Source organism: Mobula birostris, chromosome 2, assembly GCF_030028105.1.
Source record: "Mobula birostris isolate sMobBir1 chromosome 2, sMobBir1.hap1, whole genome shotgun sequence".
NCBI lineage: Eukaryota > Metazoa > Chordata > Chondrichthyes > Myliobatiformes > Myliobatidae > Mobula > Mobula birostris.
Window position 1 is genome coordinate 9,641,416 of NC_092371.1, and position 13,633 is coordinate 9,655,048.

The 13,633-nt window shown below is 44.0% G+C and overlaps 1 protein-coding gene across 1 annotated transcript in view; it reads left to right on the forward strand.

Annotated features, from left to right (window-relative positions):
- Window positions 1–333: 333 nt before the first annotated feature.
- The window catches only part of clk2a (CDC-like kinase 2a), a 28,907-nt gene continuing 15,607 nt past the window's right edge, over window positions 334–13,633 (forward strand). Inside the window, exons 1-5 of the mRNA XM_072282470.1 lie at window positions 334–450; window positions 4,136–4,293; window positions 10,713–10,953; window positions 12,827–12,920; window positions 13,303–13,369. Coding sequence (XP_072138571.1) covers window positions 4,136–4,293; window positions 10,713–10,953; window positions 12,827–12,920; window positions 13,303–13,369 — 560 coding nt within the window. The 5' untranslated portion in view covers window positions 334–450. The remainder of the gene's footprint in view (window positions 451–4,135; window positions 4,294–10,712; window positions 10,954–12,826; window positions 12,921–13,302; window positions 13,370–13,633) is intronic.

Below are 13,633 nucleotides of genomic sequence, written 5' to 3' on the forward strand. Positions count from 1 at the left end.
AACACACACACACAAAATGCCGGAGGAGCTCAGCAGGCCGGGCAGCATTTATGGAAAGGAGTAAACAGTCGACGTTTCGGGCCGAGACCCTTCGGCAGGGTCTTTTCCATTGACGCTGTCTGACCTTCCGAACTCCTCCGGCATTTTGTGCGGGAAAAACGAAGGGCGAAGCCTGTCGACGGAAAGCAGTGGGCGTGTCTTTAATTCACCTGAAGGGCGGGGTAAGTGGCCACTCAGGCCCGGCAGAGTGGGCGGGACCGGCGGAGGCGTCAACAAATGGGCGGGAGCTGCGTGAGTGCGTCACAGAGGGGCGCATGGGCGTGGCTAGGCTGCCGTTGCGGAGAGTTTTTTTTCAATTTGAGCGGCGGGGGAGAGAAGTTTGCGATCCGGAGGAATTCCGCCATCACGGATTTCTTGTGGGACAAGCACACTGGGCTGGCTGCGAAGACGGTGAGGGGGAGGGTGGGAAGGCGGCGTGCGAGTAGATGGGTAGGGGCGGGTGGCGGAGCAGCGAGCCGAGGGCCCGCTCCGGGGCTCGGCGAAGAGACAAGATGGCGGAGGCGCTACCAAATGGCGGCCACGGCAGATTTGGCTCGGCTGGACCGAGACCCTTACCCTTGCCCCCACGGTTTGTGGCTGAGCCGCGCTCGCTGCACTTAGAGAGAGAAATTATCGCTTGAAAGTGGCTGTGAGGCGATTCGAAGTCTTTTTTTTTGGCCGGGGGGGGAGGGGTGCTAGTGGGGGAGGTGGAGGTGGTCTTGCGCGTGCGTAGAGCGTTGTGTCTGCTGGGAGTTGTAGTTCCTTTGGAGGCGTTGCCCGGATGGTGGGGAAAGCAAAGGAGTCCTAGGGAACCTTCACGACCCCCGGAACTCGCCGTGGAGCGTGGGTGGTGCTAGTGTGGGAGAGTAGGCCCAGCTCAATTTCAGAAGGAGACGCGTGGAGGTACTGCGAATCTCAGAATTGTCTCCAACACGACGGGCAGCAGCAATGGGGAGAAGACAATGTTAGGAGGCAGTGCATCACCTAGATGATAATGACTTTTATTAACTGAAGGCAAATATTGCGGTAAAGAGAATACCCCATATCCTTTAAAATTGGCTTTGTCTGCAGACAGGTCTACATTGTCATACATCCCTTCCTTGGCACGTCCTATGCCTATAGTTCGCAGCGGCCGTCTGTTAGCAGTGCAGAATTCGTCCTATGCTGTCTTCGTTGACCTAAATCTAGGATCTTTCGCCATCTCTCACAGCAACATCGTTTTAAGTTTTTGAGCTCTTGATTGCGTTGGGACTTGTGTCTGATTTGGAAAAATGTTTAACTAAACCTCATAGTCTATTCTGGCATTGAGTCTGCTGGAAGGTAGTGGAACTCAGAATGCCGGAGGAACTCAGCATCTGTGGAGGAGAATTAGCAGACAGCGTTTTGGGCAGAAACCTTTCAGTACTCCAAAACGTCAACTGTTTATTCATTTCCATAGATGCTTCCTGACCTGCTGAGTTCCTCCAGCACTTTGTGTTGCTTTGAATTTCCAGCATCTATGAAATCTCTTGTGTTTCGGTGATAGTGATTACTGTTGGGGCAGTAACCTACATTGTAACCAGCCTGCCCCACTACAGTGTATTATTGGTAATCAAACTGAGATGTGTTTTTCAGTTCCTTCCCAAACCCATTGCCTTGTGTGTGTTAACCACAAATAGCTTTAGATCTGTTGCACTGTTCTGAGCAAGCTGGTAACTTGTGCGACACCAGTCCCAAAAATACATGGTTATTCTGAAGCCATTGAGTCAATTGTTAAATCATATTATAAAATAAATTCTAACCATTCCTAACAATCATCTAAAAATGGAACCCACTATATCATTCAGCCCTTTAAATCTATTCCACCATTCAATGCGATCCTAAGATGGCACAAACACAAATTTCGTTGCAAGCAGCTTGCAGTGCTGCCTTTCGATTCTTTAAGCTACAAATTTCAGGGATCTGGCAAAACACGTGATATTATTTTTGATAATATAAAAGCCTTTGAAATCAAGTTAGAAGTATTTAAACGTGTTGCTGAAAACGGCACCTTTAAGTATTTCCAAACCTAAAAAAACTCATTGAAGTTCCTGAAAAGGCAAACATTCCTGAGCCTTCCATTCAATTACTGAACAAATTTCTTTTAAGACTAGCCATGTTCAGGTCATTTGAAACAACCTGCAAAGTTTATAAAGTATGCATGCAGTGTAAAGTTAGATGCACCGAATCTGGAAATGTGACAGCGCATTGATTTGGATCATTTTTAAATGCAGTTGAGTAATTTACAAAGCAGTTCAGTTTAGAGGCAAAAATTTGTTGTCTTAAGAGCTGAGCTAGAAAATATTGGGAGGTCAGCTAGTGACAAAAATCCAGGTAATGAGATTCTGAAACTGGAATTCCATTCCTAAAACTTAACTGTCTGAAGAATCTAGCAATGGCAATGTTAACAGTATTATCATATTTGTGTCATTATTTTCACTGATGAACTTGGTCAAGTCTAATTGCAGGAGTAGACTTAATTATGAAATTAATGATATGTGCATAGCTCTCAAATCAACCTATAGGAGGCAGATAAAAATATTTAACATAGTGCAGCAACAAAAGTCTCACTGAGAGTAAAGTTTATTTTTGTGAATATTTACTGAAACTTATATCGCATTTACATTTCTTCTATAGATGTACATTATTTAGAAATAATATTTTTCAATTGTCTTTAAATTATTTTAACAGGTTTTCAAAAATCTTCATTTATTTGGATCTGTTAGTAAAATAATGAATATGCATAAGTTAGCAACAGGGTTTATCCTTTTTCCTTAAGGTCCATAATTATTGTTACTAATCCATTAATCAGTGATCTCTGCTCAAAATTACCATGGTGCGTGACAGCATTTTTTTTAGAAGATTGTTGCCATTTTGGTTTCAAAAATATTTGCTACCCCTGCTGTATAAGAGTCAAGAGAGACATTCAGCATGGAAATGACCTTGAGTTTACTGAGCCCATATTGACCATTAAATGCCCATTTTATGCTAATTCTGCATTAATCCATTTTCTTTCTTTTCCCTGTGTTGCCTGTGCCCCTCACACTTTAGGGACAATTCATAGCAGCCAACTAACCCCAATGACATGCATGTCTTTGGGATATGAGAGTAACCGCTCGCAGTCACAGGAGAATGTGCAAATTCCATGCAGACAGCACTCGGGGTCGGAATTGATACATAGCTCTGGTGCTGTGAGGCACCCCAGCTGTTCCCTGTGCTACTCCTGCGATTTGCCACCTTTACTGCTTGCTGCACCAGTGACTGGTGTACAGGGGCACGACAGGGTCCTGTGTACATCAGCATTCCCAGTGAGCCATTTTTTAAGTAATCCTCATTACGATTGACCGACTCAAGTGGATATCTTCTCATTTTTCCACATTAGTCTTGCACCTGTCTTGATGCATCACACTTGATCAACTTGGCTCAGTTACCTGAAGTTTCTGCATTGCCCTTGACCCAAACCATGTGTCCTTTTCTCGCACAAATACTGCTTGACCCATTGAGTTCTTCCAGTAGACTTTGTTTAATGTATTCTGTTCCCTATCTAGCCACTGATTACCAATTCTTACCACCATATTACACCAAGTATTAACAACTTCCACAACAGACCGGATATTCATGTCATTTCTGTCGATCTGGAAACTGACTCTTGCTTTCCCATTGTGTACTGAGTGTTTTATTTATTTGGAGATTTGGGCTCATTGAGCTCATGCCATCCAATTACTCGCATGTGACTAGTTAACCTACCCCTCACCTGTACGTTTTTGGAATGTGGGAGGTAACCAGAGAACTTGTAGTCAGCAGCAGAACTGAACCCAGATTGCTGGTGCTGTTATAATGTTATGCTGACTGCTGTGCTACTCTGCCACCCTGGTGCGGTGACCTTGGTGTTTTTTTAAAATTTCTCTTAAGAACAGTTAAGAACAGAAAAATTAATGTTTTCTGTAGAAGCTGGATACTCAAAAGTTCAATATTCCAGGTTGCACATCAGCAGTGAAGATAGGAATAGGAGGAGGCCATAGCAGCTTGGCTCCTCTCGGCCACCTGGTAACAGAACACCCTCCTTTCTCTCTTGCAGATGCCTCGTTTGAGGCGATACCGCTCGTCAGACCGAGAGAGCCGGGAGAGTTACCATGATCGTTACCGGCGAAGTAGGCGAGGAAGGCGGAGATCGCGGTCAAGGAGCAGTGATAGAGACAGGCGACACAGGAATGAGAGTTACATCAGGTCCAGAAGGTATTTATTTAGAGATACAGTGCAGAACAGGCCCTTCTGGCTTAACAAGCCTCATCATAGTATGTGCTGTTTCCTGCCTGTTCAGACCTTTAGCTTGGAACTTTACCCCTTCTCTCCATCCTAAGTGTAGCTATGGAGAGATGGGCATGTCAATTTATTGATCTATAGGAGCAATTCAGTTGGATTTAACAGATATGGAGTGATCCAGCAAGGAAACCATTACTTGACCATCTCCATCCTGTCCTCACTGACTATCAAATATCTACTTTTACACTTGTCCTGCTTTAACCCATTTTATTCTCCCCAAATTGCCATCAGCTAACCCCAGAATCTGCCTCTTATCTGCACACGACAGTAGCTCATTGATCCACCATCCTGTGCAAAACAAGCAGGAGCACCCAGGGGACTGTCATTCACAACGTTGAAGAGAAAGGTTGTGTGCTTGGTAATCCATATTGCAAATGTAGTCAGCAGGCATTAAAGTAAATAACAATTGGGTAAATCCTTAAAAGATGAGGTGTTTAAACTGGAATGAACCGTGTAACTGTTTATTGATAGTTCAAAATTACACTTTGTTTTCTCAATAATGATGTGGATGATGGATAATTCCTTTTTATAATCCTGATGTACAGAACATTAACATTGTGTATACTGAAAAGGCCTAGATAGAATGGATGTGAAGAGAGTGTTTCCAATAATGGTGGTGTCTAGGACCAGAGGGCACAGTGTCAGAAGGATGTTCCTTTGGAACAGAGATGAGGAATTTCTTTATTTGTTTTTATTTTGTTTAGAAACACAATGCGGAATAGGCCCTTCAAGCTGCTCAGCCCAGCAAACCCAACAGCCCCAGATTTAACTTCAACCTAATTATAGGACAATTTACAAACACCTAATAACCTACTAACTGGTACGTCTTTGGAATGTGAGAGAAAACCTGAGCACCTGGAGAAGGCCAACACACTTCACAAGGAGGATGTACATCCTTATAGAGGATGCTGAGATTGAACTCCCAACACCCTGAGTTGTAATATTGCACTAACTACTGTGGTGCCTCTTTAGCCAGAGGGCGGTGAATCTGTGGAATTTGTTGCCACAGGCGGCTGTGGAGACCAATTACTTAGGTATATTAAAAGTGGAGGTTGATAGGTTTTTGATTAGTAAGGCCATCAAAGGTTATGGGGGAATAATAAATCAGCCATAATGGAATGATGGAGCAGATTCGATGGTCATATTGCCTAATGCTGCTCCTACAGTACATCTTGTGGTCTTGTGCTGACTCCATACATAACAGTGCTGGAGGTCAGGATTGAAATTTCTGTTTGGTGCTTGTTTTGGGGTTTGAGGAAGTGAAAGGGTCATGATCTCCTGTGAAATAGTCTCGTGTTAGGATTGGTGACCTCTCCTCTTGCGGCCTCTTGATTGGAGGGTAGTTTCTAGATTTGTTGCAGTGGTACCCTACCCAACTGCGCGTCATTTGGCTTTGAAGCTCTCAGATGCTGGTCAGGAAGGGTCACTACTTGGAAGCTGTTCTGGCTCTCCAACAGACAGGAAATTTGGACTCATGAGCGTCTGCATGGAGCTGCTCAGTGAGCGAGCCACTGTGCTGTCCTGTACAGCACACATCCACTGTCTATGGTGTGAAACAGATGGGCAGAAGTCAATGAATTATCACTGGCTGTGCAAGTTGACTGCCTTCAGGCGAGTAGCTAACCAGTTACACCTGCGTGTTGCTTTTCTTCCCCTCCACATTTGCAGTGTTACTGTTTGAAAATTTTATTTGGAGGTAGAGCATGGTAACAGGCCCTTCTGGCCCAACATGCCCATGCTGTCCAGTTACACCCACGTGACCAATTAATCTGCTAACCTGTGTCTTTGGAAACCAGTGCTCCCAGAAGAATCCCACACGGTCGCGGGGAGAACATACAGACGGCCTACAGTCAGTGCTAGCAATTGAACCCGGGTCACTGGCACTGTAATAGCATAATGCTAACGTAAATGAGTGCAACCTTCAAAGCAGAATTATCAAAGTACCTTGAGGATCCGTTTATTTCAGGCATCTACAATAAAATAAAGAAATGCAACAGAATTCTCAAAAAAATCTAAATGTAAATAGATAAATAATCAGTGTGCAAAACAAGATAAATTTTGCATATACATTTAAAAAAAACACTAAGAACATGGGTTGTAAAGAGTGCTTAAATCTGAATCTGTAGGTTGAAATGAGTGTCGTTATCCTCGCCGGTTCAGGAGCCTGATGGTTGTAGGGTAATAACTTTTCCTGAACCTGGTGCTGAAGGCTTCTATTCCTCTTACCTGATGGAAGTAGTGAGAAGAGACCATGGCCTGGGTCATGGGGGTCCTTGATGCTGCTCTCTTGTGACAACTTTCCTTGTAGATGTGCTCAGTGGTGTTGGTGGTGAGGGAGGGTGTGCAGGAGTGCTTTGCCTGTTGTGGTCTGGGCTATATCCACCACTTTCGGTAGGCTAAGCTACAGAAAGAATCAGATGTCTGTAGGCAACTTGTACTCAAAGCCCCAACTCCAACACTCAATGTTGTGTTGAGTCCAAATAGGTTACTTCTGTGAGTCAGTATATTTACTTGCTGTCTCTGCTTTTTGGTTTAGGACAGTGAGAAGGGGCAGCTCTTCACTCTATAAGGCTAGTGTTACAACGGTGAGACCTGCCTTCTGGTGGTGCTGTCAGTAATATGCAAAGCGCACCTCTGTGCTAGATCCCTCATTCCCTCAACTCCCAAAGCCATCCAAGGCGATGATGTGTGGTTAACTCATGAATGCCAACTGACCTTCATCCTCTGGATGACACACCAGTAGACTTATAAATGTAACACACATCAAAGTTGCTGGTGAACGCAGCAGGGCAGGCAGCATCTCTAGGAAGAGATATAGTCGATGTTTCGGGCCGAGACCCTTCGTCAGGACTTGTAAGTGTAGACTACTTCCAACAGTTAGAAGGATTCTTGATACTTTAGTGATTTAAAATTTCAAATAATATTTTAACTATTGTTCTATTGAGGATCATGAGTAAGAATGTTTTCACCCAGTGTGGTTGGATCTTAAAATACACGGCCTTAGTGGGTAACGGAGGCAAATACTCACAATATGTAAGTGTGTAGGCAAGCATGTCAATAGTCAACTATGCAGAAAACAGGATGTGTTTATAGCTACTTGATGGTTGGTGTGGTGGTTCTGCGTGCTGTCCAATTCTGACTATAGCATGTAGTGATCTCTAACGGAGAAACTGCAAATGCTGGAAATCTGAAATTAAAATAGAAGCTGCTGGAAACTTCGACAGGTCACACAGCATTTGTCGAATGAGAAACATCTGAAAGGAAAACAGATTCTCTGTCCTCTGATGATGCCATGATCTCCAGAGGATTTCCAGCATTTTCTGTTTTGATCTCTATCAGAGCCCTCAGTGAGAACTGGTTGTTATTTTGTTGAACACACTGTGCCTGTGCGTTAGCTGATGATTGTACTTTTTATTATGTGCCCTAATGCTCATAATTTTATGATTTGTTTTCAGTGCACATGATGTGATAATCTTGTTTGCCAATTTTTAAAAAACTGTTTGTCCCTGGAGCCTTGAGCACACTACAGCTTATGTTGATTCGTCCTTGCGTGTTGGAATCCAGGGGATTGGGGTAAGGAAAGCAAGTAACTGCAGTAGTTTCTTGACACCCTAAACCAGCAATCCAGCTAAATGCTGCAGTGTGAAGGCGCTGCTTTGTACTTCAAAACATCCCACAATGCAAGTGGGTCTAAGGACGAGCTTAGCGAATCTCAAAAGCCATCTCTGACCTTGGCTTACAGATGGTATGTTGATGTGCTGAAGAAGCCTGGCTGCAAGGTCAGAGAACAACTGACAGCCACCTGTGTGGTTGTTGGAAAGAGAGAGAGGGTGGAGGGTGGGACAAGATGTACTTCAGCCACCTGCTTTACAATGCTTGGAATGTAAACCAAGTTGGGAGGAGGGAGTCTGCAATGATTAAAGGTGATAGATACTCAATACACTGAAGAGCGTCGAACAAGTGGATAGCAGAGCACCATTCCTCATTGCAAAAGTGCTCAGTTTGTGCTGGATTAGGTTTGTGCTCCAGTTTCCTCCCATGTTCAGGCTATGCTCTCTTCTCACAAATACCACTGGGCAGAAGGTACAGGAGCCTTGGGTCCCACACCATCAGGTTCAGGCACAGTTTGATAATCTTCTATAAATGCACAATGAAGAGTATCCTGACTGGTTGCATCACAGCCTGATAGGAACCATCAGTGCCGGAAAATGAAAAAGCCTGCAAAAAGTGGAGAATATAGCTGGGTTCATCACGGGGTGGGGTGGGGGGGGGGACTTGCTCACCATGAGCATATCTATCCAAAGAGTGCTGCTACAAGAAGATCACATCCATCAGCAAGGACCCACACCATCCAGGCCATGCTGTCTTCTCGCTGCTACCATCAGGTAGTATGTACAGGAGTAACCAGGGTCCCACACCACCAGGTTCACAAACGGTTATTACCCTTCAACCATCAGGATGCTGAACCAGTGTGAACAACGTCACTCACCACAACATTGAACCTATCACTGAAGGTAACATGTGGACTCACTTTCAAGGACTTTATAACTTGTGTTTTCATTTTTTTTAATTTTATGTTCGCACAGTTTCTCTTTTGGACATTGGTTGTCAGTGTGTGTGTATTTTTTCATTGATTCTTTTGTATTTCTTTGTTCCTCTGTGAATGTCCACCGGAAAATGATTCTCAGGTTAGTAATTGGAGGCATATACTGTACGTACTTTCTTAATAAATTTACTTTGAACATTGAAGTTAGTACCTTAAAGCCATCAGGATCGTGAACTGGTGTAGATATCTTAATTCGCATCTGAACTGGCGTAGATAACTCACGTCTGAGCTAATTCCACAATCTACAGATTTCCTTTCAAGGACTGTACAACACTGAACTACAGACTCGCTTCAAGGACCCCACAGCTCATGTTCTTAGTATTTCTTCTGATTTGCACAATCTATCTCTTGCTCATTGGTTCTTTGTCAGTCTTTGTTTATGTATATCTATTGAATTTCCTGTAAACGCCCACAAGAAAATAAATCTCAAGGTAGTATAGGATAACATGTGCATACTTAGAGGACATATTGAGTTTGACTTTAACATTCTAAAAGATGTACAGCTTAGTGTTGGTAAGTTGTGGGCATGTTATGTTGTGACAACTCTTAGGGGGCTTCCCCAGCACATACTTGCACTGTTAGTTGTTGACGCAAATGATGCATTACACTGTACATTTTGATGTACGTGTGACAAATAAAGCTTTTTTTTAGAGGGGATCTGAGAGAATTTATTTCAGCTAGGAGATAGATTGAGTCTGGATTGCTCTGTTAATGGGGTGGTGGTGGCAGAAGCTTCAGCAATGTTTAAGTACAACAGTTACGAGAGAGAGGTATTGGTGGAGTAGAAGGCAATAAACATTTTCTTCGTAGCAGAGGTGTCTAAGACTATGGTATATGTCAGAGGTTTAGAGCGCATCAGAAGTAATTAATATCTACAGCATATTGCCAGAGGTAGGTGTTCACACCTATTTAGTTGTACGCACTTGAGTCGCTCCACCCCAGGGTGTTGAATTTTTTTTTTTGAGACCATGTGCCCAAATTGGTGATAATCTTCTAAAAGATTTCCTCATGTGCCATGGTAATTTTGAGCAAAGATCATCAATAATGAATAACAACAATTATGCACTTTTTTAAAGGCTGAAGATTGTGTGTAAATAAACAGCAGGACTCATTCATTGTTTACCATAACCAAAGCATATCAGAGACTGTTTGAAATGGGTGGTGGTATGTATGCACGGAGCAAGAATGACAACAGAGCAGTCAGGTTTTATTGAGTCATGTTAGCCACATACATGCAGTGCAGCTTATAGTGTGGGAGCTCTGAACTGGACCCTCAGAGCACTTGAAACCACATAAAAAGCGAGTACCTCCCGCATTAGGAGGCCCAGTCGATCCCCTGAGTGATCAGTTTGCCACATGCACTTGCCGCATTCTCACAATCGATCCGATATGGTTCAGGCGTTGTTTAGAGAATTGAGGTGCAGCACTGCATTCTGCGTGCCAGCAAAATTTTTGTGCATACCATAGTGCGTCCACTGCACTGGACTAAATGTCGGACTATTACAAATTTTTCATGGGTGCGATGAGCCAAAGAGCCTGTGTTTGTGCTGTATAATTGAAATGGCAATCCTTCTCCACCCCCACATCACCAGTTACTCCACTGCCAGCCAGTTACTTTAATCCTGTCTACTGCTGTCTCGTGCTGGGTCAGCCTCATCGTTCAGCGCCTGCACCGACGCCACTTAATCCATGTTTCTTCCCTCCCCTCGCCATGGCTGCCCTGCAGCATCGAGAACTGTTCGTGCGACAGGCGACTGTACAATGAGAGGAGGTACTGCGATGCCTACCGAGGCAACTACAGCCGGGACCAAGGGGACAGCTATCATGAACCAGACTACTGCTCGCGCAACTCGTACGACTACCGGCGCTCGCAGGACCGCGGCAGGAGCTACAGGAGTCGGAAGAGCAGCAGACGTAAGCACAAACGGCGGCGCCATCGAAGCAGGTCATATAGCCGCTCTTCCTCGGTGAGTACTTCCTCCTCTCTACTTAGTATATCAGTGTCTTTTTGTTCCTACAGCCGACAAGATTGGGTAAGTAGAGCCATTTTTTTTTCTTTTTCTTCTCATCCTTTATGGTTGTGTGGGGAGTTTTTAAGATGGAATCTTTACATGTGTCCCACGGGTTCAGGGGAACCCCTTCTGGGTGCCGTGCAATCTCCAGGCCAGTGCGATCTGACATTTTCTTCTGTTAGATTGGTCATGAACCAGGAGTATCTGTTGATGTTGGACGTAGGGACTGAGTTGGTTTGTTTCAATAAGCCATCTCCCCTTTCTGATCCCCCCCAACCTCAAAATGGCTCTGAGTAGGAGGGTTTGCTTTGGCCTGGGTTGGAAGTTGGTAATTATCTTTCCCTCCAAGCCCCTTGAACAGAAACATACAAACAGCTGCCCACTTGTTCACTTTGCGTGTTGTCGCCATGGGGAAGGGAGCTGAGATTACCATGAAAGTACGGTGTCTCAATGGGTGCTTTTCTCCACCCATTCCTGATGCCGTTTCAGGGTGTGTTTTGTTTGTGCATGTGAGCATGTGTGCGACCTTGCAGTGAAGTGAACAATCTTGGTGTGAGCTGAGCTTGAAGCAGAGTAACTGAAGCCAAAGCTTTCTGTGCGCTCATCTGCTTTTTACTTTTTCTTTGTTCCTTTCTTTCCTCCCTACTCATCTTTTCTCCTCCCCTCTCTACTCTCCATTTCTCCCTTCACCCTCTGTATTCTGTTCGCTGCTCTCTCCTTTCTCGCCTTCTTTCCTGCTCTCTGCCCTTGAAATCAGGTCTTCATTTTCTCCTGTTTTGTAACAGAATGAGGGGATGTTTGGATTAGTTTGTAACCCTCCCTGCCCACACAACCCTACATTAATATTGTCCTCCCTGTTTGAATGGGACAGTCTTTAAGATGAGCCACTTTGCTTTGCAAAGCTGAGGGTGTTCTTTAATGTGCAGAACTGTCTTGTAAAGAAGACAGATGAGGATATATGTCTTTGCGGCTGTTGTATTTGCTGTGATGAAGTAGGATCTCAGCTATATTAGAAGTGGGGGGCCTGTTTAACATTGGCAGTTAATGCACTGTGCAGTACTGCTGACTGTAATGCAGAGTTGGGAGCATTTAATGAGGAGTGGTTGCAGCGATATTACATTTTATTTTCCCATCCAGGTTAACTTAAGCAGCCTGTTACGCAGACTGTGAGCTAGAGCAGTGCAGGGATTGAGTCTTTCGCATGCTTCAACTGTAACTGATGCTCAGGGACCTGAACTCCAGCATGCACTACGCACTATGGCTGCGACTCCTTGACATGTGCTGCATTGTTGCTGGGCTGCTAGAAGAGCCAACAGCAGTGTCTGCTCTTGGAGAGGCAGCAACGGGGCAGGGGCCTATTGCTGAATGCTTACATTTAAAGGAAATAATATCTCTGCAACTCTCCTGGGACATGAACCATTATGTGACATTATTAAATTAACTACATTAGAAATGATTTATTGGGACTTTATAAATTAAAATTTGCTTAACTGTATGGAGTGGGGTGGGAAGATTTTAGGTGGGGATATTTGAAATGTTCGTTACTTTTTTTATTTTCTGAGTTAGTACTGTGTATCTTGACATGTTCCCTTGCAATATCCCTATCGTTATATATCCTGTGTGGGCGTATGAATTGCCTGGAATCTTGACAATCTGGCAATCGACCACTCCGTCGCTGCCCCCCTTCTCTGCAATGCGAAAACCCCAAACCATCCAATGTGGCTGCTGGTTTGAAAATGTCTCTCTCCAATTGGCTTGGATGGTGGTTTGATGGGCGCCTCTGTGTCTTGGTGTCACCGCCCGGTCATCGGGGATTCTGCGTACACAGCGGAGCCATCAGAGCAGCAGGAGGGCCAAGAGTGTGGAAGATGACAGCGAGGGCCACCTGATCTATCGCACCGGCGACTGGCTACAAGAACGATGTACAAGCTTAAATCGTAACTTCATTTAGCTCTAATAGTTAAGATCCCGAAAAAAAGTTGCAGAACTCTCATTGCTGTTTTTATTTTCTAATCCCCTTCCTCCTCCTCCTGCTTTTTTTTATGTTTATACTTGTTATAATTTATCCTAAATGCAGGAAAATAATATTGTACAGAGATCTTTTTTTTCTCAGCAGATGGTGTTATATGCTTTCTGCTTCAGACATGTGGCTTACTTGTACTCAAAAGTGCAAAAAAAATAACTGTGTAATGAGAAGAGCCTTTGTAATTTACCTTCAGTCTGACTGTTGTTTTTAAATGTTGCTGTCCCTCAGTCCCATTCAAGAGGTTCATTTTGTGTTTTTCTCTCTCTTTCCTTTATCAGATGAAATTATTAGCACTTTAGGTGAAGGAACCTTTGGCAAAGTGATACAGTGCATTGACCATCGGAGGTAGGTGCCAGCTGCTTCCTTCATTTTCTGAAACAAACCATGGTAGTTATGTTTTAGAGTAAAACAGTATGGAACTGGGTTCTTTGACCCAACAAGGCCAGGGCAGCCAAGATGTTTATCCAAGATTGCCTTTGCCTATGTTTAGCCCACATCCCTCTCAAACCCTTCCTATCCTTGAATCAATCAGTCTGTGTCTTTTTAAACATAATTCTGTCATTTTTAAATATCAGTATCACCTCTTCTCACAACATATCAGTCACCCAA